Source organism: Vollenhovia emeryi, unplaced genomic scaffold (genome assembly GCF_000949405.1).
Source record: "Vollenhovia emeryi isolate VEMERY1.0 unplaced genomic scaffold, V.emery_V1.0 DF939136.1, whole genome shotgun sequence".
Taxonomy (NCBI): Eukaryota; Metazoa; Arthropoda; class Insecta; order Hymenoptera; family Formicidae; genus Vollenhovia; species Vollenhovia emeryi.
The window spans coordinates 1,874,920-1,900,013 of NW_011967230.1; the positions used below are offsets into that span (position 1 = coordinate 1,874,920).

The window sequence follows — 25,094 nt, forward strand, 5'->3', positions numbered from 1 at the left end:
CGATATCGAGTCGCTTTTCTGAATTCGAGACGGCGGACGGGGAGCGAAAGCCGCTTGGAGGGTGCGGGACTGGAGGTGGCGGCAAGCCGTACCGGAAGCTGTGGGAGTGGGTGGACGGCGGCGACTGGATAAGGGTGGTGGCGGCGGCGGTAGTGCGGAAAGGGGCGCAGGAGGGCGGGCGCAAAAAATTGCCGACGGCGGCGGCGAGGACGGAGGAGCGAAGGACAGGCGAGAAGGCGGCGGCGAACGGGAAGGGAAAGCGGAAAGCGAAATCGGGAGCGGAAGAAGAAAGGGGTCGTCCATCGGCAGGAGGGCCCCACAGATGCGGGGCCCGCAGGGGCCAGTCCGCGGCGGCGTGACGCGATGCGGACGTCCTCCTCCTCTTTGCCGAGGAAGAGGAAGAGGAAAGACCTCTCGCCTCCCGACACCGTCCTTCTCGGCGATTGGCGATCGTCAGTTAAGCATGTCCTCCGACAGCAGTGTCCTCCGCGGCACGATATTATCATATCGTATCGGACGCGGCACGATGTTCTTCGCCGGGGACGAGACGTTCCCTCGGTGTATCGTGAGCCTCCTGGCAAGCTGGGGAATTGCCAAACGAGCGCGATTCCCGGCAAACGGTGCTGGGGACGAAGAAAGCGGAAGGGAGGCAAATGCGACAAGGGGAGCGACGACGAGGGAAATGAAGGAGAGAGGCGACGACGAAGTACTGAGGATATCGCGAGTAAAGGGACCCTTCGGAGGGTCTCGTTCGACGGCGGCATCGCCAAGGGCGTCTTCCTGCTGGCGCTTCTCTGCGCTCAGTGCTGCCTGGCAGGTACCGAGGCGCTGGCCGGCGCTCAAAAGTACTGCACGAGAACGGTCAAGACACGATACGGCTTGCTGCGCGGCATCGAGGCCAGATCGTCGACAGCCGTCGAGACATATTACGGCGTGCCGTACGCGACGCCGCCGCTTGGCTCGTTGCGCTACATGCCGCCGGTCACCCCGACACCCTGGCGCGGCACCAAACTCGCCGACACCATGCCGCCGGCCTGCCCGCAGCGGCCGCCGGCACCGGACGACAGCCTGCCGCGGCAGAGGCAGGCCTATCTCAAGAGGCTGGTGCCCGTACTGGTCAACCAGAGCGAAGACTGCCTGTATCTGAACCTCTATGTGCCCAAAGCTCCTCACGGTAAGTCACGTTAGCCTAAAGAATGAATGAAAAATATTGCTCGGTAGAATAAAGAATGCTTTCGTTTTATTATTAATCGTTGCTTGAGGAAAAATCCTATTCCATTGTCGCAAATGTATTTCATTGTAAATGTAATATTCTTTTTTGTATGCTTATATTACAGGAGGAATGATAAAAATATTAATATCTACAATTTACAAAATTATATTACTCTCGACTAGCCGTTGTGCTTTGTGAAAAATAAAATTTCTTTGCAGCCCTTTAAAAGATAAATCGTCGACAGATTAAAAACTGTGATAAATTAAAGATTATTAGATAAAGAGACGTGAAATATGACGGATGAAAAAAACGTGAAAATGTTTCGACACTAGGGTGCATTTATTATACTTTTTTTACCAACTGGAAAACAATGTTGAGAGTTTGTAACAATATTTTCGATATATTTCGTAAAACTTACTTTCTGCTTGTTTACAATAAAAAGACCGTATTCTAAATCCTAAACAAAATTCTCGTGAAAAATACGTGAAAAACACGTAAAGCTTGCGCAATGCACACTATTTGGGAAATCCTAGCTGCTCTACGCGCCGTACGGTCCATTGTCGAATGCAAAATTCGTCGCGGAAACATAAGCCGAACTTTTCGGGATGTATCTTCCGATGTAAAGTTTTGCGATATTTTCGCGAGACTCTGTTTCGCAACATTGCACCGTCCAATTTTAGGGAGATTGCCTAACTTGGTCGAAAGCGCGTCGCTAACCACCGGACGGCAAGAGAGAGGCGCAATTTCATTCCGCGATAATCTGATTATCGGAGCGTTCGGGAATGCAGCGTCGGCGCGTTATGACACGTGACAATGACATCGCGCGCGTACAATTCCGCGCGACAAGTAGATACGTAGACGCGTATCCGCGGACTGATTCACGCGACCGTTTTTATTTTTCTCACTCGTCGTACGCGCCTGTGTACGCGGGCCCGGCTAGAGATCCGCAGAATTTTGCAAATGACATTCCGCTTCCGCTGAAATTACGTCCGGCCGATTCAGGCTATTTATACCGCGGATCCTCGCTGGGCGAGACTACACGTGCCTGTACTCTGCACAGCGGTAGGTACGTCCGGTAATTCGGTCGAAAGTCCAAACATAACGAACTCTCATGAAAGTAGAATTATCCATCTAGAAATTATTACCTTCCCTCGTATCGCGTCGCGAGGCAACTTAAGTGCTATCGTCCGCATTTGGAATTTGGATGAACTTTTCAGCGCCGGGAGACGTGTTGACCTTAATTGCTTGCTTAAGCTTCTTGCTGATGAAAAATACAGAGAGAGAGAGAGAGAGAGAGAGAGAGAGAGAGAGAGAGGGGGGGGGAGACCTTTGAACCAGCTTGACGGTATAAGGTTGTCTCATGAATGATCCATGCGCGATATTACGTGATATCACGATCACTGATTACCATAGCGTATATCTTTCACCCCGTTTTCCCATCCCATCCCTTCGGGTCTCCATCCAGCACGGCTGAAATATCGAGGCGCGAAGAGAGCGCGGGAAGATTACAGGCGGCTGCGAACAATTCGTTTCGCCGGCGACAATTTCCGCCAGGTTGTTAGAGCTAATTTCAATACGCTGGCGTACACACGTTAGCTGAGAGGGCGGGAGGAAAGAAGAAATACACACTGCGCGTCTCGCGCGGAGCGAGAGCTCGATGCGGCGGCCTCAGTAGTCGCGATTTCGCGCTGTCGCGACGCTGGTTTTCTTCGCAAGAAAACTCCCCCGCCCCCTTTTTACCCCTTTTCTCTCCCCCGGGCTCTTTCTCTCGGCTCTTTGCGTGGGGGGATAGAGCGCGGGAGCGGGTGTCCGTAACAAAAGAGCGGATCGATCGACTCGCGGAGACGCTTTTCTGATTGCGAATACAGCGAGGGACTTTCAGATGAAGTGTAAACGCGAACCAATATACGGATCATAGATATTGAGATCAACAGCGAGAATACATCCCGCGATAAATTTTCAGATAAGGATTCGACCGGATTTGTTGAATTCTGTAATATTCCCGATTGTGTGTGTATATAGAGATCTGACCTAGTTTGGCTCGCGAACAGTTTTGGCTTTGCCGTGCTTCAAGATAAATATGTCTATTCCAATTTTCGCTAAGAGAGCGCGCGGATACGCGCGCGCGCGCGCGCGCCCAGGAAAATATCTCTTTCGCAGGGAGATCCGCGCGCCGTGCATTAATAAAAAGGATCCGTACGAAAAAATTAATTCTCCGCCCGAGATAACGCGGATGTGGGATTAATTAAAAGCGAAGGCGCGATCTCCGTGATCTCGCCGTAAGGCGCGATCGGACGGAGATAGCGCACGTATGAGAGACACCGTAGGAGCCGCGATACGCGAGATCCGCTCGCGATCTTACCGCTTTTTGCTCCCCCGTGGGATCTCTCGCGGAGAGGCCGCTATTACGCTGTCGAATAAAAAGCCGTAACTACCCGACGTTTCAGCCGGATTAAAGAGAACGAGCCGTCGCTTGTTTCCTTCGCTATCGCGCTGAATCCTCCCGCTACTTTTTACGGAAGCGAGCGCTTTTTCCCCGTGCTTGTCTCTCACCGGCGACGGCAGGATGGTGCAAACACCGCCATCATCACCCGCTATCGTCGCTACTCGCGCGTAAGCAGCTTAGTTTTCGATCTTCCATTTCTGGATATCGTCGCGAGTTTCAGCCGAGAGGCTGAACCCCCTCAGCGGCGCGCGCGCCCCGCGCGAGAGGGACGCGTTATTGAAACGCGACCGCGTCGATATCTTTGGCTGGTTCTACCGTAGACGCAGCAAGCCGCAAGAAATCGACCAGTCGCAGCTAAATATGAGAGGAATAATCGACTGTCATTGGCCGATTTCTTGCAGCTTGCAACTTGCTGCGTCGTTTATAGTGTAACTAGTAGGTCCACTCTCTGTCGGTCCCTTTAATCTTCGCGGTTAATTGCTTTGGTCAACTATCCAGCGGCGGGTGTGTGCGTCTGTGTGCACGTACTCGTCAAAGCTACACTGCCAAACATATAATACTTTTCAACATCAGTAATTTTTATTGACCGTATCTGGCAATTTTAATAATACAGAAAATTTATTGCGAAAAATATTACCTCAGAGTGAAGGGAGGTCGAGGTTCAAACCCTGGCTGAGGTAATATTTTTCGCAATAAATTTTCTGTATTATTAAAGTTGCCAGATACAGTCAATAAAAATTACTGATGTTGTTAATTACTGCTGGCGACTTTTAAGAGTATTTTCATTATACGATACCTTTCTCTCATTGGCTTGATCAAAATAATGGCGGATGCGCAGAAGGGATCGACGCAAAACCAAAGAAATGACGGAGCTACATAGATCTTATACAAGATCTATGTAGATCCAGCTTTTACGGGATTTAAATGCAGCCGGAACGTTTCTCAATCCCGATCGTACAAGGGTGACGCTTAGGATTAGGAATTTACATTGTTTTACTTTAATTTGTAACTTTAATTCCGCCGGAACTTATCGCGCGAGATAAAGATGAAGAGGACCGATGATGCCCCACGACGGAGAGGCTCGAGCTCGACCTCGCGATTTGCATTAAAAGTTCCGACGCAACGTTAAAAGTGTAATTCGCAAACAACTGGAATAAAAGTTTCGTGTCGGATGAAATATCGGGATCGTACGGAGTTACGAGTAATACATAGATTGCGCGAGGGGGGGAGGAGGACGCGTAATACGCCGTACGTCACGCGGAATTCGTGCCTCTCTTAGCGGCATTGCGTTTATCCGACAGATCGAGAGCTCTTTCGTCTTGGATCATCGTCGCGAAATTACTTTTACGGTTATATCCTACATTTGTTATTACGCAATGGCGACGACGGCTCGTAACTCCGGACGATCCTCCGTCCCGAGTGCTCGTGATACCGTTCATGGCTACGGCGAGCGGGAAAATAATCACGACTTGCGACTAATGTAAACGCAAGAAGCGGACATTTTTATTTTGTACACGCGATTATGAGTCGCACTTATTTCACTCGAGTGTAATTATGGTTTAAGAAATGAGATATTATCCATGGATATATCGCGAACAGAAAAATAGCTAGTCTGCGATTAAGTGATACTCGTAACACCCTGTATATTTAATATGTGACTTTTATTCAATTTGATTGCGATATAAAAAAGATATTATCCACTGATATATCGCGAAGAAAAAAAACGGCTAATCTGCGATTGATTTACTTATTTAATATAAATATAACGCGAAGAATAAAATCGCCGTGTATGCAGGTATACTAAATATATTGCGTGCAGATGTTCTAAATTTCGAAACGACCGGTAGCATGTACAATAGTTGCATTTATAACACACTGTACTGTAGAAAGAGGCAGCGAACCGCCTCTCCTTTCATTATTATTTGGCGATTGTTTTTATAATGTAATTTCAATTGCAATGGAATTCTGCGACGGTGCCGCACAGTGGAAATACTTTGTGTGGAAATAACGGACTCGTTGATGGATCTCGGGCTCGATCTCTCATCTCGTATGCGGATTTAAAATTCGAAATTGGATCTAGATAACAAATCTCCCTTCGGTGAGACCAGCAGCCCGTTGAAAAGGGAATATTTACATCTGGTCCCAACAACAATACGGGTTAGATTACAAAAGAAGAAGAGAGACAATCCTGCGAATGTGCCATATTTTCTTCTTCATACCGTGAAATTTAACTATACGTTTCGTATACACGCACCGATCATCTTTCATTTATGTCAGCCGCTCGCGCGCGAACGTTATTCTTTGTGACGCGATCACTCGCGGAAAAATTTGATATAGGTAGATTTAATACAATACTCCACGGCAATATACTTCGACACACAGAGAAACGCGGCGGGGGTGTCTGTGAATGCGGACCACGTGAAAATAATATTCGGGACACCCGCGCGGGGACGTGGCGGCGGGGGTGGGGGGGGGGGTGGAGCGTCGCTCGCGAATTCATCCGGCTGTCGTTTCCCCGATCGAGCAGCGAGCATCCCCCCGGCTTTGTGCGTATTCGCGTGCCTCGCGTGAGGAATCCGTCGCTGTGAAGAAGAATGAAAGAATAAAGCGCACTTTTATCTGGGAAATGATGAGAAACCAGGGTGCCTCGGCGGCACAATGGCGAGGCCGATGCTGCATACGAGAAGAAATGAAGCGGGCCGAAGGGATCCGAGATATTGGAGGGACAAGATAAAGCGACGGCGAAAGGAGCTGCTCGAGCAGGGCGAGAGGCTGAGAGAAAGAGGAAAATGGAGAGAGAGAGAGAGAGAGGGGGGGGGGGGGGAGAGAGGGGGAGAGGGGAAGAGGGCAAGAAACTACTGCAAAGGAATGCAAGTGTAAGGATGCGTTGCACCCTCAATTCCGTAGTGCATTGCAGTCGATTATTTGATTCACGTGAGAGAACCTGCAAGCACCGCGGGAGTGAGGGAGCTTCGTATCGGATCGACGTTCTTCTTCTCCGGCTGCTGCGACATTAATCTAAAGAGGGGATAATGAAGAGGACTCTCTCCCGGGAAGTGCCGGCATGCATGCGCGCGCGTTAGGATCGATTCTTTAATCCGTTCGCACTTAAAGGCCGCGGTCGAGGATCGATCGTTATCCATCGTCGACGTAGAGCGGTAGAGAATCTGGAGAAGCTGATGGAAATTTTAATTAACTGTCCCGACCTTATACCAGGGTTTTTAACTGTGCTCATTTAAACAGTCCAGCGAGAGGACTGTAGGGTAGTGCCTGTTTAAGTAAATCCGATTCCGAATGTGTTTGTAACTCGATCTTCCATAAAATTGCGGAGCTAAGAAAAAAAAAAGCGACGGGACGAATATTTGCGTTGCACGCGCCGCCTCGCGCGTATAGCGCGATAATGTAGAACTCGGTTAAAGAATATAGGCGCACAATACGGCGCCCTTCGTCGTTTTTTACTGTGCAAGGGCGCCTTGGGAATGCCTCAAAATTGCTGTTAGTTCACGATAACAAGTTCGCGATCTCTCGTTAAGACCTCGAGATAACGACCTTTTCGCATTAGGAGGAAACTTTGGTACCTGATATATGCCAGGTCGTTCAAAAAGCTTCCTCATTTCCGAATCTCTGCTAACTTGCTTATGAATTTATTGGTCCTCCGTATCTACCCCTCTCCCTTTCCCGACATGTTATATAATCGTGTTATACGCCGAGTTGGAACGTATGTATAGAGGCCCGCCGCATATATGTCTCGTACGTGCAAACCCAGAATTTCACCCGTCGCCTGTGATAGAAGATTATACTCCCGCTATTGTCGTTCTATAAAAAGACATAAAAGATAAAAAGTACATGATTTTCTCGATAGTTTTACCAATTCACAAACAGAATAGAGCTCGTAAAGTCATCGAGACACCGTGTTAACACGGAAAAAAACATTTAGCTGCTGTAGCTAAAACTTGGTAAAATAGGGACAGCTAATATTTTTAGTTGTGATAGCTCAATATTAGCTGTCCCTATTTTACCAAGTTTTAGCTACAGCAGCTAAATGTTTTTTTCCGTGTAACAAAAGCTTAAAGAAATACTTAACGGCAGAGGATAGTCATGTTGAACGAACAAATGGAAAATTATTCCCATTTAACTAAAAACTCTCCCTGCATGGAATCACATTTCCGCCGAGAATTGTATTATTAAAATTAATTAATTAATGGCACTTTGGATAGAATATTGGAATTTGATATTATTCCTAAATAGATTAAAAGAGCGGCAGTAGATTTTAGTGACAATAGCCTACACGGAAAAAAGAATATTCTTCTTTTGAAAATATGTTTAGTCTCAATGTGAAAATCTTGAAATGTGAGATTATATCGCGTTAAAGCAAGAAAAACTTACTTGAGTGAAGCAATTTTATATAATTCAATCGAGAATAATTTTCTTGAATGGGAAGGAAACAATATTGGATAGAAAATAACATATTTTCAAATCGAAGTTCAAAATGATTTGATTGTTAAAAAAATTATACGTTTTCTTGAAGTGACAATTATAGTATTTAGATAAGACTGTAATACTGTTAAAATGTAAGATTATGAAATGCTTTTAAGGGGTTATTCCACTTTAGTGGCTCAAAAACTATGCTTACCTTTAACAATTTTTTTTCACAGTAAATACTCCATACAATGAAATAAATCTTTTTAGGATTTATTAGAGCACTCTTAAATAACACACAAAATTTTTGTCATAATTTAAACAATTTTTTAATTAAGCGTTTTCTACACCGTTCGAATGGCGTGTCGAAAAAGATGCGAGTCCTCTGCGTTGATGACTTTTATATCATTCAGGCTTACCTGAAACAAAAAATCAAAAAGATTCTTAATCAGTGAGTGTGAGTGTCGCTATGTCCCGAACCTCAGTTAAGAATTTTTATTTAAAAATAACAAAATGCTGCCAGTTTGAAAAAAGTTTTAAAAAGTACTTTTCAAAACTTTTATTAAACTGACACCATTTTGTTATTTTTAAATAAAACTTTTTTAACACGCCATTCGAACGGTGTAGAAAACGCTTCATTAAAAAATTGTTTAAACCATGACAACATTTTTTTGGTATTATTTAAGAGTGCTCTGATAAATTCCAAAAAGATTTATTTCATTGTATGGTGTAATTACTGTGAAAAAAAATTGTTAAAAATAAGCACAGTTTTTGGGCCGTTAAAGTGGAATGACCCCTTAAGAACGTTATAAATTTTTGCGTATATACAAAGCAGCGAACGCATTAATTTGAGTATACAAGAGTTAATCTGACACCTTTTTTTCTCCTGTGTAGCGAATAACTAAACTGGCGTATCAGCACTTTGCGTTGATAAAAAAAAATCTATAATTTATGAACTTCCGAGCGGCGCGACAAAGATGAGTCGATACCGAGGAAGCAATAAAAGCACCGAGTCGCTCGTAAATGTTTTGAGATACGATCGCAAACGGGCGGCCGGGTAGAAGCTGGTTTTCGCAGCTCCCAATGGAAAAATACGCACGGCGGAATCACGGAAGACGGCGGTGTCCCGCGCGCGCATTCGCCTACTCGTTCACCTACTTAACTTTCTGTCGTCTAGCGCTATCAGGATCGCAACAGGTGTCTCGCCATCACTTAGCTCGGCATGATAGTTCGTTCCCGGGATGATTATATTTCGATCGCCGTTGCGCATTACGGGGAATTTGACGTCGCGATTGATAGAGACAGCTGCATTACCCTGCCAGGAGCTAAGAGAGGCAGTAAAATGCAGATTTTATGGAAAATTTCCCTTCGAGATTTACGTATAAATCGACGTTTCTCGCTCAAGTGGCTAAACGCCTCGTAATTTACAACATTTAACCTGCCCAGAGTCACCCATGCCAAACTGACGTTTTCTTTACACGCGTGAAGTATCGGGAATCGCAGGTTAGATATTTAACAGCTCACTGATTAAAAAAATATGTTGTAAAGATAGATACGTCGTTATAATTATATTGAATACGAAATAGATATTTTTAGACATCGATAGCCCTTCTATAAGCCCTGCGTTTTCGTGCGGAACGTAATTTTTTCGTGAAACACCAAGCACAATTCACCACTTAACTTTGATTCTAATTTAATTCATTCTTCGTCTCCTTCTACGGGGACAGTCGGAATGAAACGAAGGGTGAATTAAACTGAGATCAAAGTTAAGCGACGTTAGTGAAACCGGGCCCAAGTGTTATACGGTGCCATCGCGGATTCGTAACGCGTGTTTTATAAACCGCAGGCTTGTAAAGCCATAAAAGTTTAATCTCGGTAAGGGGAGACTCCGTAGAAATCTAAACTTTTTTATTATTCGAGCGTTTTTATCTGACCACGCCTAATCTTTCCGAAAGCGCTTAATCGCACTTACGTCTCGTCGCATTACGACAGAATTAGCTTTGTATGCACACTTTTGCTCGATCTCACACCGTACAGAGAACGTATCGAGATCGGATTGCAATTTCCCGGCGAGAATTGTAATCCGAGTCATACAAATAAAATATTTGCCGTCGAGGACAATTGAGGTGATTACAAACGTCGTGCAATCAACGTTTTCGTCCGACACGATTATTATGTAATTTAGGCGGCGCGATAATGCGTCTCGATAACGCAATATAGGTTTCTTATCTACGTACACGCTCCGTAATTCTTATCTGTACGCTCCTTCTTGTGTTCGTGTTATATTTATTCGCGCGTGCATCGCACTTGGTTGTTTTGCAGAGAGATATCGTGGTAGAATGTCCTTTAATGTTGCAGGTAGCATTGCGGACTCGCTACCGGCACTCCTCCTTATTCATGGCGATTCCTATTCGTGGGGCGCCGGAAATTCATTTGACGGGACCGCCCTGGCCGCCCACGGACGCCTTATTGTCGTCTCCATCAATTTTCGTCTTGGCGTGCTCGGTAAGCTGGCAATACTTATTCAATGGTACAGACCGCCGCCGCGTTCCGTCGTATCGGAACGCAGAACACGCCACGTTCGCTGTTATTTTATTCGAGCGCGTTCGCGCACGTCGTAATCGTTCGCGGGGCGACGAAGCGGGGCATCTTTTAAAGAAATCGCACGTCGCTCGTCGCTTTGTCTCGGGACACGAAAATAATACATTTCCTCCCGCTCGCCGTTTGTAAAACTGTGTTTCTGCGCAGGCGGTAACGGCGGGGTGTGAAATAATTCCAGCGCGTTTCCGTTGCGAAGAATCGCGCGATCGAAACAATTATTTTCTTGGATAACGAGCGTTTCTCGATGACTGACAATTTGACACCTCGATCAATACCCAATAAATGCGCACGTCGCGCCAAGAAATTATTGTCTCGGGCGTAACATAATGGCGGACAACACGATAATCGGGCATTCGCATTACTATTTCGTACGCGACGGCCGATAGAAAGTTTTCGCGTTATAAAGTACGCCACGAGTTTACCGCGCTTTGTTTATTACACAGCGCGACTGGCTCTTTTGTTCTTTCGACAGAGTTAAAGGAATGATCTCATTATTCGTGGCAGCTAGGAGGGAAAGTTTGTCGAGATCTTACAAGATTACTTTCCGTGCAGTTATATATGGAAATTCCCCTCCGGGGGTTGTTACTTCTGCGATAGTTGAGACTCTTTAAAAACACGACGTCAACTCGGATATATAGGCGACAGGACAAAGATACAAGATGTAGGATGCGTTTTTCTGCAAGAGGGACAGGGAGATAGAGAGAGAGAGAGAGAGAGAGCGAGAGGGGGTGAGAAAAAAGAAAAGGGGCAGTCGGCGTGTGCGTGTGCCAAAATTAAAACGCGGGAACAAAGGGGGAAGAAACAAAGGGAGTTTAATGAGGACGAAGAAGGGGACACGTAAGGCTAAGGGTGTTTTCATGCGAATGGATTTTCGCGCTCGTTTGTCGTACGACCGGCTTTTGAGCATCCGCTAAATATCGTGCGCATAATTCGAACTCGAGCGCTGCGGGAATGGCTGCGTGAAGTGTAATCGATATTCGGCGTAATGCGAGAAGTCGGAACGGATCCCCCGTCTCGTTCGCGGCGGGCTTGCGTTGTTCCCGGATAAATCTCTCTCTCTCTTTCTCTCTTTTTTTTTATTTTATTTAGTTAATTCACAAAATGTATTTTATCTTCCAGCCGGCGCGAGGCGAGGCTGCGATTTCACGTTAATTAAAAATGTATTACGCATCCGTAACGCGCGGTTCTCGCATCACGCCTTATTATCGCGCGATGCACCCGCATTGGTTTTAATCCTGTATTTATCCCGGCCGCGTTATTTCGCAGCCGCGATATTTAAAGGTTCGAAAATGCACCTAATCGCGGATAAAACGATAAACAACGTATTATTCGGAAGGTACGCCAGGCGTGTTTACAACCGCCGTATCTCCCATTCATGAAAGAAGCCCGGGGCAGTGAGTGGAACAATTTTCGATATCGATACGCCGTATTTTCACCATACCGGCGCTGGTTTCGCGCTTCCCTTTGTCGGCGCGCTGCAGTTCCGCATGCGTTTTGTTCATCGTTGGAGCGAAACAATGCCCGCGGCGTTATCCAATACCGCATGGCCGGCCGATTCGATTTTCTTCCGTCTTTTTTCTTGTTACTTCACTTATTACTCGTGCTTTTTCACCGTTTTCACGCCATTTACGGTTTTCACGCCACTTATGGCACAAATAAATTTCCGATCGGACCATCACGTTAAACAACATTGAGCGTATCTTTCGACGCGCAGCGGGCAGCGTTCGCGCGGATATCGCCGCGCTCTCCTTTGAACGAACCTCGGCAGAATGAAAGTAAAAACGAGCAGACATGATAATTATCGAGAAACATTTGCCCTCTCGTATTTTATGCTAAAGAGATCTGGGGGGGTCTTTTTTTCGCCGCGTGAATAGCAGCAAAAACATTTATTCCATATCACTCGTGCGAGCCATTGCTCTATGATATTTTTCCGGGCGCTAAATACGAGGGTAATTAGAACTTGGTACCGGTGCAGCGGCAGATATGTGAATGTGATTAAAAGGCGAATCGAGTTGAAATGGAAAACTCTCCTCGTAGGCGGACGGCGAGGCAAAGTGACAAGCCCATAGGTGGAGTCGGTACGGCAAATTGAAGCGGGCGGGATTGAGTGCCGGCGAGCAAATATTTAATTTTAATCTGGTTTATTCTCCGGGTTCACCGTCGCTCTCTCCCGCCGCTTACAATAGCTACGTTTGTACACGCACGCGTGTGGGTATCCCGGACTTTCGTCCCCGCAACGATAACTAACTTAGCGGTAATTAATTAACTCCGACGATCCTTTCGCTGCTAAAGCAGATACTAAAAGTGAGCGGTAGCTCGAAGTTTGGCGAAAGTTTGCGATTAACATAACAGAGTTTTGATCGTCCGGTTTGCGCGTAAGAAGGGCGACGCGCGCTAGGGGAAGCGGAGCAAAGAGGCTTTCTCGGGATACAGAGGGAAGAATCGTGTTCCCGGAAATGTCTGAATGGATCTTCCAAACAAGTTCTCTCTCTCCCAGCGCGACAACTTCCGCCCCTTTCTCGTCCTCGAAATAAAAGTGCGACGACGTTGCGACGCCTCGCGAAAGTCTTCCGCTCGGAATCCTCGCGAAGGCACTTAGGCCGGTTCTACGATAACTGCAGCAAGTCGCAATCCGCGAGAAATCGACCAATCACAGCCAAAGAGGAGCAGAATAATCGACCGTCATTGGCCGATTTCTTGCGGCTTGAGACTTGCTGCGTCCATTGTAACCCCTGGTCCACAATCTTGCTTTAAGTAAGCTGTAAGCCTTAAGCCGTAAGAAATTAACCAATCACAGGCATTTATTCCCCTCACTCTCACCTGTGATTGGTTAATTTCTTACGGCTTAAGGCTTACAGCTTACTTAAAGCAAGATTGTGGACCAGGGGTAAGGCTTGTGTCCACGATGCTAGAAACTAGAACGTGGTCCAAGTTCTAGTTTCGAGAAATGTGTAACCAATCAACTTGCAGCTATTCCATAAAAGCTGCAGGTTAACTGGCTACACATTTCTCGGAACTAGAACTTGGACCAAGTTCTAGCATCGTGGACGCAGGCCTGTAGAACCAGTCTAAAGCTTATTCTACGATGGACGCTAAACGCAAGACGCTAAGCCGTAACGCAAGAAAACAGTCAATAACAGTCCATCATTTATCTCATATTTGACTGTGATTGGCCCATTTCTTGCGTTGCGGCTTAGCGTCTTGCATTTTGCGCCCATTAGCTGCGTTCGGCATTGCAAATCCGAGGCGTCGGAGTGTTCTTTTGCATTCGAGCGAGCGAGATAGGAGAATGAGTTAGAAAGGGAGGTAGAGCACTGCGACGTCTCGGATTTGCAAGCCCGAACGCAGCTATTGTAGAATAAGCTTTAAGGGGATCAGCGGCGTCCGATATTCGTGCCGCCGCGTCGATTCGTCGGCCGGGCGTAAATGAGCCAGGCTTCCTAATTCGAGCGCATGTTGAAACGACAGGCTTCCTGAAGACCGGCTCGAAGGGGAGCGCGCAGGGCAATTACGGATTGATGGATCTAGTGGCGGGGCTCCACTGGCTGCGCGAGAATCTCGGGGCTTTCGGCGGCGATCCTGAGCGACTGGCGTTGCTGGGCCACGGCACCGGGGCGGCTCTCGCCAATTTTTTAGCCGTCTCCCCTATGGCAAAAGGTAAGGCGTTTAATTGTTTCGCGGCTTGCGGCCGATCGGCTGCGCCCACCGGTTGTCAGTCAATCCACGGTTTAACGTGCCGTCGGTCGCGTCGGCCGCTGACGCGGTCCGTCGGCGTTTCTGCATGGAAGCCGATGGAAACGCGAGCTACGAGCGCGCACGCCACGAATTTGTTTATGTTTCCTTTCTTTTTTATTTTTGGACAACGTCCGCTATGGAACGTTTTGTTTATTTATCGATTTTGAGGGACGCGGTTTTTTTTTATGGTTTGCGTTGTTTTATTCTATTTTATAGCGCTTCTGGACAAAATTGGTAACATGCGCTTCTGCTCTTGTGAATTATAGTCCCGCTTACGAAGGAAGAGAATTGATTTAATCACGTTTCTCCGCTGATCGATGTCGCTGTAACTGTCTACGAAACATACTAGTTGAGGCTGATTCGTCGACGGTACAATAGTGTCTGAGCACTCCGTTAAGAAGTTTTTGTAAAATTTAGAGGGAGCTCTATAATCGCAAATGTTCCTCGTAGCACAATATATTGGCGCAATATTGGGAAATAATGTAAATCTAGTATTCCCAATATTGGTCCAATATTGTAAGATGGACGCCTTTTCTTATTTAGCCAATATTGCATCAATATTGCATCAATGTTATTACATTGTTAAGTATTGGTCAATGCACTTATAAATCTAATATTATACAATTATTATCGTGCAATATCTACATTGATTTCATGGCCAATATTGGCTTTACGTTGCCGCGGACAATATCGGCCAACGCATTTCTAATATAACCAACATTGGACCAATATTTCGCCAATGCTTAGCCAATGTACTGTGCTACTAGGGGTAGATTCTGAGAATGTTCAGAGGATATCGCAAAAGTTACGCTACCTGACTGCTCAGAATACCAAGGCGTATGGTGCATTCTGCGTAAATACGGGATATCGCGCGCTACCAGGGAGGGCTCGGCCTCCTGCTCGCATTTTCGCGATAATAAAACGCCGATAACGTTATTCCTACCGGCGTAATAATTAAAGATTTATCGAACATTCCTCGCATTTTATTAGCTGCGTTGCAATTAGCCGGACTTTTTCCGACGGGATGTTCCAGAGCTGATCGGGAGGGTGATTCTGCTCGGTGGTTCGGCCCTCTCGTCGTGGGCGGTGCAGCGGGACCCGCTGGCGGTGAAGCGCCGCGTCGCCGAGCAGACCGGATGCCCCGGTGACGTCGAGGCCGACGATGTCGCACCGTGCCTTCGTTTGAGGAGCGTGGAGGAGCTGCTGGCGGTGCAGCTGGACCCGCCGAGATTCACTTCCGGATTTGCGCCCTTCGTCGACGGGGCTGTTCTGCCACCGACAGTCAATCAGGTGAGACGATTCGCCCCCATATAATCGATAATCTCGGGACTGGGGAACGGCGGCGGGCGCCGTTTCCACTTGCTTTACGATCTGCTCTGCCCGATTGCCTCGGTTTTACTACGCCGTTAACTGTAATACTGCCATTAATTAATCTTAATTGCGGTTTAATCGATTGCGTTTGGCTGTTGCTCAGCTTGGAATTTAGAGAGACCTGTCCAAGCGAGAGATTCAAGTTAATCTCGGCGCGAACTATTATTAAAAGAATTACGTCTGTGCGCTGGGGGGTTTTTTTTAGCGGGGTTTGTAAACGACACGTTGTTATCTGTCGTTTCCGGCGCGACGTTTCGCCTCGCCGTCGTTTTTGACGTTAAGCCATTTTTCATAAAATTTGCATTTACACCCCCAGCTTTCTCGCGGAAAGCATATACACGCGCTTGTCCCGCGTCCGCCGTTTAAACGCAGATTACGCGGGGAATATCCACCGCGATGTAAATAAATATAACGGCCGGGTGTTAAATAAACATGGGCCGCGACACGCGTTTCATCCGGGCGATTACGGGATTCGCGAATGTTGTAATTGCATACGGATATTAGCCCAATGTCGACGGCCGGCCGGCCGGCGTATTGATTTTGCGCGGGAGCGAACGAGACGACAGGTAAACGATGAATCTGCTAATTGAACGGGCGACCGGCTGACGGATGACGGATCCGAGAATCGTAATAGCTACTTCGTGCATGCTCCATTAACTCATTCGTCGATAGTGTCTCCGGTTGAGCCTTCGCGCTCGTCCCGATATCGCCACGTTAAACGCGATTTCGGGAGAGATGAACAAACGTGCGACGCGCACCATCGCAATATCACGATTTACTACACAAAGCAGTCAAGCCTCTCCTCGCTCCGCGTCTCTACGGTAAAACCCGTGACGGGCGGCCAAGTCAATTTATGCGACGTTAAATAGAAATTACAAGCTTTACGTGCACAGAGAGTTCGCGCGATAGATGCGCCTGAGTGGCAGGGATTTATCTCTAATAACGAGAGAACGCGGAAAGCGCGAGCGAGCGGAGAGGATTGAGAATCAAAGTGAATCTTTGATGAGCGCGCGCGCGCGCGTTACTTCTAAACACAAAGGGGGGTGATCGTCTGTTCAGAATTTCCAGCCCACTGCCTCTTCTTCGGGACTAATGCCGATCGTGCCCGGGCCCGGCGCCGAATTCGCGGACTTCGGCGACCGTGATTTGCTCTTCGGTTTGACATCCGAGGAAGCTTGGGTGAATCTCACCGAGGAGGATCTACAGGTAAGTAGAGAATTCGTATTTCTTTTGCTTTTAATCTTCCGGTTCTTTTCCTTTCAAACCGGCTCTCAATTTACTATACTATTTTCGTAATATCTGTGTTGAAAATCTTCCTGGTTCTTTTAAAGACCGGAACTGCAATTGCACGTTTCGCGACGGCTCTCACTGAAAGAATAAAAAAGACGCGAAATATTAATTACACCGTGTTCCTTTTGTCCTTCGATCCTCCGGTTCTTTTGAAAAACCGGCTCGCAGATTGCAATTCTATGCTTCGCGACGTCCCTCTGTTAAAAGAATAAAAAGCGCCGGACTTATTAATCTGTTTTTCCCTGCTGCTATTATTGGTGATGTACTCTTATTTCTATATCGATTTTATCAAGAAATTTATATTAGAGCGAAAGTAATTCCCTGATTAATGACCGGGCACGCTTCATGCATAATATGTAATTGACATCGATTGGATATAGTTTGACAAATTGACGAGCTTTACATGATTGCATCACAAGCCTGCACTCGCCAATCGTTCCGGATATTATTGACTCACCGATGGTCACGGCCACTGGCCACCGGCGCTATAATAGCCGTGCGTCTGCTTCGCGATCATGATCGAATTAATAATCCATACGCAGACACATCGGCGGAAACGTCGCTCAATTGTCCGTACATTGTAAGATCTCCCGGTGATTATTCCAACGATCGACGCGATGCGAAGTCGGGAAATTATAAACCCGCGCGCAAATAAATTTGTAAAACGCTCGACGCTCGCGAAACAGCGTGCGCCGCCGCGCCGTGAAAAACTAGCGAAGCTCCCTGCCGGTTTGCAGAACGGCCTGAACGAGACGAGGAGGGACCGTATATTGCGCACTTACGTCCGGAACACCTACCGCTACCATTTGCATGAAATCTATTCGACTCTTCGGAACGAGTACACCGACTGGGAGCGGGGCGAGCAGAGTCCCGTGGCGATCTGCGAGGGTCTCTTATCTCTCCTCGGAGACGGCCAAGTCGCCGCGCCGCTCCTCAGACTGGCCTTACTGCATTCGGCCTCGGAGGGACGCGGCTACTTCCTGCACTTCCAGCCGGGCGAGCAGTCGAGCCAGAGGGGCGAGGAGGTGCCGTATCTCCTGGGTATACCTCTTCTGCGCGGCGGGGTCACGTCCGCGCTGCCCGCCTCTGGCAACTACACCCCCGCCGATGAGAATCTGTCGAAACTGCTCGTACATTACCTGGCTAACTTCGTGAGGCGCGGGTAAGTCCTTTTACCGCCTCCCTTTCGCTCCCCGCGTCTGGCGATGCAATTAATGTCCGGCTACGTCCATTAAAGGGTTCGGAATGAAAGTGAGAATAGTTACCTCGCGACTAATAGGAACGCGCGTTGCAGATCCTACGCAGATTTTTCCAGCTTAGTTGACCGACATTTTTGAGAGTCAACTAACGCTGTCCCGGGCGAGATACACGATCGGCATTAATCGCGACGACACTACGACGCGAAATAACTAACGCACGGGCGCGAAAGGGTTAATCGGATAAGTGAACCTCTCTCGTTAATTCACCCGGTTCAAAGTTCTTTGGAACTTAAGCATCGCATACACTTCGATTACTCTCCATGAGGGGAGTCTGAAGGCTGGTAGTGGTAGTAAGGGTAAAGTTACAGCTGCGAGAGGATTTTGGAGCCAAACTCCCGCAAAGGCCGTTAACGCGCTCAGCGAAAGCTCGCAATCTCGAAGTAGAGTAGACTTGTTAGTGGCAAAGACGCGAAGTGATTTTGGCATCTCTAATTGCGGATCGGCGGCTATCTGGATGATTACTCTGTCATCGACACGGCGGATTTTCGCAACTAAAATTTTGCCTCTGAATTGTAGCGCGGGATACGCGTCAAGTCGCTTCGGGTCTTGATACAATTTTCCTTTCAATTTCCAAAATTTGTTTCAAACAATTTGCCGCAAATACGTCTAATTACGTAACAATGTTTATTCAATTATTTCAAACAAGCAGTGATATTGTTAATTAATTGCGTGAAAAATAAATTATACAATTTCACGCGGCACTCTTCGATAAACGTTTAGCGATCGAGTAAAATGGAAGCGTGAAGCGCGAGAAAGAGCGTTAAGGGGATTCTGCACTTTTTGCACCTTTTGCTCCTAGAACTGTCAATTCATGAAGACATTTAAGTGTAATATAGAATTTATGCGGCTTTTGTGTACAGACCAGCAGTGTCCCACTATTCGGGCTAAATCAGAGAACCGCGTGGTATCATTGAAATTAAGTTTAGGAGCCTAACAAGAAATCTATTCGCTCATGAGTTTGCAAATAAGTTATAAGTTACCTTTAAGTTATTTCAGTGAATAGATTTCTTTTTAGGCTTCGAAACTTAGTTTCAATGATACCATGCTGTTCTCTCATTTAGTCCGAACAGTGGAACACTTTCGATCTGTAGGCATAATTGGTGTATTACACAAATGTTTTCGTGAATCGACAGTTCTAGATGCGAAAAGTGCAAAAGGTGTAGAATCACTCCAGCAACCCTTTCAGCCTCGCGGGAGATTTCCACTTGTCAGAGTCGCGGTTCGCTCGTTGTTTTAGGGACCCGAATGGCGCGAGTCCCTTGTCCACGGCACTGGAGAACGGCCTGACGATGAGTCCGCCGTTCTGGGACTCGTACGATTCCATAAATCAGCTGTACTTGGAGGCCGCTCACAACCCGGAGATGCGCTCTCACTACAGAGGCCACAAAATGTCGCTCTGGCTGAATCTGCTGCCGCAGCTGCACCGGCCGGGCTACGAGATCAACATGCGCCATCATCATCTCGCGGAGAGCCCCGGCCTATACGAGGGTCCGGTGAGGCCGCAGAGCACGGCCGTGCCTCTGCCGGCACCCCCGTTACCCATGCCATCCCCCACGGAGCCCTCGTCGATACTGACCGCGCTGTCGACCACGGAGTGCACCCCGAACGCGACCGTCGCCACGACCATCACGCCCACCACCTCGCGAACGTTGCAGATCTCGAACCTGGGCCCGGGCCCCAACAACCTCCTGCGCAAACTTGCGTCCAGCCACTACCAGAGCTACACCACGGCCCTCACGGTCACCATCGCGGTAGGCGTGTTTCTGCTGCTGCTCAACATCCTGATCTTCGCGGGGATCTACCATCAGCGCGACCGGAGCACTAGCGGCGGCGGTCTGTCGGGCGCGTTCAGCAACAAAAAGAAGGAGGAGTTTCTGGAGGCCGGCTGCTCCGGCATGGACACCTCGGTTTCGGGCAAACAACGACTGCCGCCCTCCATGAGCCTAATGGACTCGCCGTCGTCGATGCTGCCGCCGCACAAGGCGAAGCTCGTGCAGGAGCTCGAGCTGCAGCTGCAGGAGTTCCAGTGCTCGCCGCCGCCCGGCGGCGGCAAGCGGATTCTGGAACCGCCGTCCTACAGCAAGAACCCGTGCATCCAGCGGACCCGCACGCCCTCGCCCTGCGTGGACGCCACTATCGCCCAGATGGATGACGTTAACACTCTCGGCGGCCTCCACCTCGACAGCGAGGACGAGAACGAGGAGGTGCCGGAACCGCCGCCCCCGCCCAAGGTCCCGGCGCCGAACGTGGGTCTCACGTGTCCCGGGATTTTGCGACAGCCCGGGACGCCCGGTAGCGCAAAGAAACGTGTGCAGATTCAAGAGATCTCCGTGTGATAGAGTGCGGGATCCAATGGTCTCTCGAGATCTTTTGATGTTGGAGGACGCGATTCGCCGTGAACGAGACACGCGCGACAAGAGGCCCGGCGCTGATCGAGATCAAGTGTGGACGAGGGCCGCCTTTGAACTCTGATTATTATCGGGGATACACTCTCTCCGAGACGCGAGTGTTTCTCGCTCTTCTCCGTCGCTGTCGAAGCGAATTTCGCTCCTCTCGTGAGATTATTGTTTCCTCGTATTTCCATTTGAGAATAAATAGCACGTTCTCGCGCTCGCGTGTTCGTCGGTTATCTTGCGCGAGATGAAAGCGCGATCGCTTTCGCGTTAAGGCGAGGGTGAACGTTTGCGACGGCCGTGTTTGATAAACCCCTTCTCGCGACCGTTCTTGCTCTTAAAACTCGTCACGGACTGCTGAACGCTGCAGAAACACGTTGAAGCTTACGATCCTTGTTGTTCCTGAGTGATCCTCGTCAGGAATGGACGCCGACGTGTGCGTAGCGCTTCGCGCGACTGAAGAAAGTGAAACATAATTTTTACCCCGCTCCAAACGGAGCTGTACAGTGCCGTGTGTGCCCACGTACAGGTTGAAAGCGCAGCGTTGCAAGTGTGCTTTATTTCGAGGGGTTTCTCGCCGAACCTTTCGACGCGCGGTCCACGTCGCGTAACGCAATTCGAATGAACGCGCAAAACGGGCACGTAAACACACGAGAGAATACACAGGAGGTTCGTAGCGGTCCCTTTGTATCCGAGACGTGAATCTTCGTCCGTCCATTAGGGACGGCAACGTCTGGCGTTTGAAATTCACGGATCGGCCGACCCTTAAGTTCATTGACTCTTCAGCCGGCTCCCAGTTCCGGCGGTCGTTGCGGCGCGGTGTGTCGCATAAACGGGGGATTGACGTAATCTCAGGAATAAAAGGAGATGCAAAAGACATCTCGCGGCAGGCACACACGGTGTCCGTCACGGTGCTCGGGCTAACTCGGGCCCGAATCTTGCCACAACGCTAAATGGAATTAATCGAGGAATTGGTAGTTTTGGGCTTCGACTCTTAGGTTCATAAGACGGCGAGAACGACTAGTTTACCGATACGCATGTTCGTGCGAGAGAGAACTTGCGTGAGAGACATGGGACGAAAGGGTGGAAAGAAATGAGTGAAAAAATGAGAAGGGAAAGCGCGGGGAAAGGGGAAACTTTGTGAGATGCTAGCTTTCGTTAGCGTAATTGGGCGCGCGCGCGCGTGTGGGTGTGGGTGTGTGTGTGTGTGTGTGTGTGTGCAATCTTGTGCAAGGAATTAGAACACGTTTGACACGAGATAGGGCTAAACGGTTTAACGGCAACCGAGGGAGTACTTAAGAGGATACAGGTGACTCTCTCCGGTACTTGCTTTAAAAATTGTCCTGGTGTAACGTGAAATTGCGTTTGCGGAGAAGAATTTCGATACGCCAAGTTCTGACGTTTCCATCGCAGGCGACTGCGTTATACACTCGAGCCATCTTTACGATGTATACATTTGTCAGAAAGTGTCGCGTTATGAGTTTCCGCTGACTTTAATGGTCACCTTAGTGGGGGAGGGGGGCGGAGGGAGGGGAGAAAAGTTGCGTTGTTTCAGAAAGTTAGAAATTTGCTACAACTTTTTCACGACCGCTATAAAAGAAAAGTATTTAAATGAGAGTTCCTATACGTTCGACCAATTGGAAATGGCCCGCGCATAAATGCCACGAATTATTGGTAGTGTGTCATCTTGATTCCGCGCCCGATTGAAGTTGATCTATTCTTGTTGCGCGCTGAAACCTTTATTCGCTCTCGTCTACTCGGAAATATCTTTTCTCTTAATCCTTTTGACAACCATTTTGCACACTCGGCCACTTGGCAGTGACGGCAGAATTTCGTGCAAGTTAAAATTTGTCGTTGAGAGTCACCTGTATATTATAAATTTTCATGCAATATTGGAAATATGGTAGTTGGAAAGTGAAAAGTGTTTGGGTCCATTTTAATTTTAATATTTTCCTTCGGGGTGCTTAGACGTGTCGATCGGCTACTAATATACGATTCGAACATTTCGAATCTGACCGAATCTGTTTGATACTACCGACATGAGCTATTTATTACACCAGTGATTACAATTATTTATTACAAAATGATGTAAGATGTGGCAGCAAAACGTATATTTAGTTTGTTTTATGGGGGCGTTTAGGATCAAAACTTACTAAGTCTATGAGATATGCTGCGAGGATGACATTTGATATTGTTGCAAAATCCCCCAAAGAAATTGCTATTGAAACATAAGTCGGACATTTTGTATGTAAAATAATATATATATATAGGGAGGCTAGGGCAAGTTTTGATCTTGGCCACGTCTCGCACAACGCTCTTCGAAATATAATTGGAAAGGCGGCAAGAATTGAGTCTTAACTTGACAGCCCCGAGAAAACAAGTCCGTCGCGAGAGTATCAGAGTAGAGAGAGACAGGCGAACCCTGTCGTAAGCAACCCCTACGACCGTTACCCCTGGTCCACAATCTTGCTTTACCCCTGATCTACAATCTTGCTTTAAGTAAACTGTAAGCCTTAAGCCGTAAGAAATTAACCAATCACAGGCATTTATTCTCCTCATGCTCACCTGTGATTGGTTAATTTTCTTACGGCTTAAGGCTTACAGCTTACTTAAAGCAAGATTGTGGACCAGAGTTTAAGTAAGCGGTAAGCCTTAAACCGTAAAAAATTAACCAATCACAGGTGGGAGCGAGGGGAATAAATGCCTGTGATTGGTTAATCTCTTACGGCTTAAGGCTTACTGCTTACTTAAAGCAAGATTGTGGACCAGGGGTAAGACTTTTCGAGTAAATGAGGAAGAGAAACCGCGCGAGGGGCCACCGTAAGTAAACCTAACTCCTAATTAACCTAGTCACGGGGAAACTTGCCATAATTGATTCGATTGCACTCGCGAGTGTTATCATTTACCGGCAAGACGCTGAGGATGTTAAGACATATTGCCAAAGCGGGGGCGGGGGAGGGTGGGGACTGAGTGTCGCGCTATACAAAATCGGGGAGCAGTTCGATCGATCCGCGAAACGCTAGGGTAATAAACAGTCGTTGATCGAATTTGGATACGATCGTCAAGTTAGCTTCATTTGCATCGTAATTAACGCGGAGGGGGCTCATTGTCATTTGCGCGGCTAGGATTGAGTCCCGTGACAGTTCTCTACTGTCCTACCGTTCCTTTCGTCTGCAGATTCTTCAGTCAATTAAAAACCGGCTTCTTTTCTCGACGGGGTTATTGCGATTGAACTCTTTATAATAGCACAATTTGCAAGTTACGCGTCCGTATATGTAATATATTTTGCATCACTTCTGCATTGTGAACTATAATACAAAATTTCGTATATGTACATATATCTATTGTGACTTTAGAGTTACAAATCGTTCTCTTGTAATAGAATATTTATTAATTGATATTCAACAATATTCAATTACGTCCCGCGATCAATGTTTTCCATTTACCGGTTGTGCAATTTTTTCATAAGCAAAAAATACCCGGTTATAGAGAGTTAAATCGCTCTTTAATTAGAAACGAAAATGGACGATTTTTGGCGAAGCGAGACGCAAATTCGCGCAAAAGTGTGAAAAATGCAGGAAACTTTAATCCTCGGCACATTTGGAAAATTGTAACAAGAATTCGAAGACGCTCAGCTAAGATTTTTCTCGCAAGTAAAGCCAACGGCACACGATACTATTTTTCCAACTGGATTGCGTACGAGAACCAATGAGTACGCAGAGTTTTAGATCAAGTGACTCGAGGCTAAATCCTGATTGGCTCGCGTGAGCGATCCATTGGGGAAAAATAGCATCGCGTGTCGTTGGCTCAAGATTCGGCTGCAACTTCATTAGGGGATCCGCAGATGAAAGAAATAACGATACTTGTGCACGACAGTGGATAATACATACAGAATTAACGAGGAAAAGGACACTATGGACATAACACAGATAGCCGAAGGCAAACTGACGTGCTGCCACAATCTATGTTGTGTCTATAGAAAGCGCACAGATACAAAAGACACACTCATACGTATATACAACTATCAATGTTTGGAATGTTGGGATTTGTTTAAATAAATACTTAAAGATTCAAAGCGTAACTCTCTGATGGCGTTCTAATTTTAGGTGTATCCTACGTCTTCCCCATCGCCTCCTTAGCCCTACAGGAATTGCGTTTGTAATCTTCATTAATTATTGTGTGCAATATAAATTAAATGCCGCACAAACAGTGTCTCATTGTTCAATCCAAAGTTTCGTTCTTCATCCAAGACGACCCCGACCGATTGGAAAGTAGCAACGCGCTTACAGTATCGCCTTCGGGAATTTGTTAAAATGACTCTTTCATTTGACGAACGTGAGTATCTATTATTCGAAAGAGAAACAAGA

The 25,094-nt window shown here is 47.3% G+C and overlaps 1 protein-coding gene across 1 annotated transcript; it reads left to right on the plus strand.

Annotated features, from left to right (window-relative positions):
* The first annotated feature begins 363 nt into the window (after window positions 1-363).
* LOC105567673 (neuroligin-1) lies at window positions 364-23,212 on the plus strand. The gene is made up of 7 exons (XM_012022734.1): window positions 364-1,174; window positions 10,437-10,583; window positions 14,148-14,336; window positions 15,448-15,704; window positions 16,845-16,991; window positions 17,813-18,237; window positions 19,572-23,212. Exons 1-7 carry the CDS (start codon window positions 364-366, stop codon window positions 20,668-20,670), a joined length of 3,075 nt encoding a protein of 1,024 aa, XP_011878124.1. The 3' UTR covers window positions 20,671-23,212.
* Window positions 23,213-25,094: the final 1,882 nt, after the last annotated feature.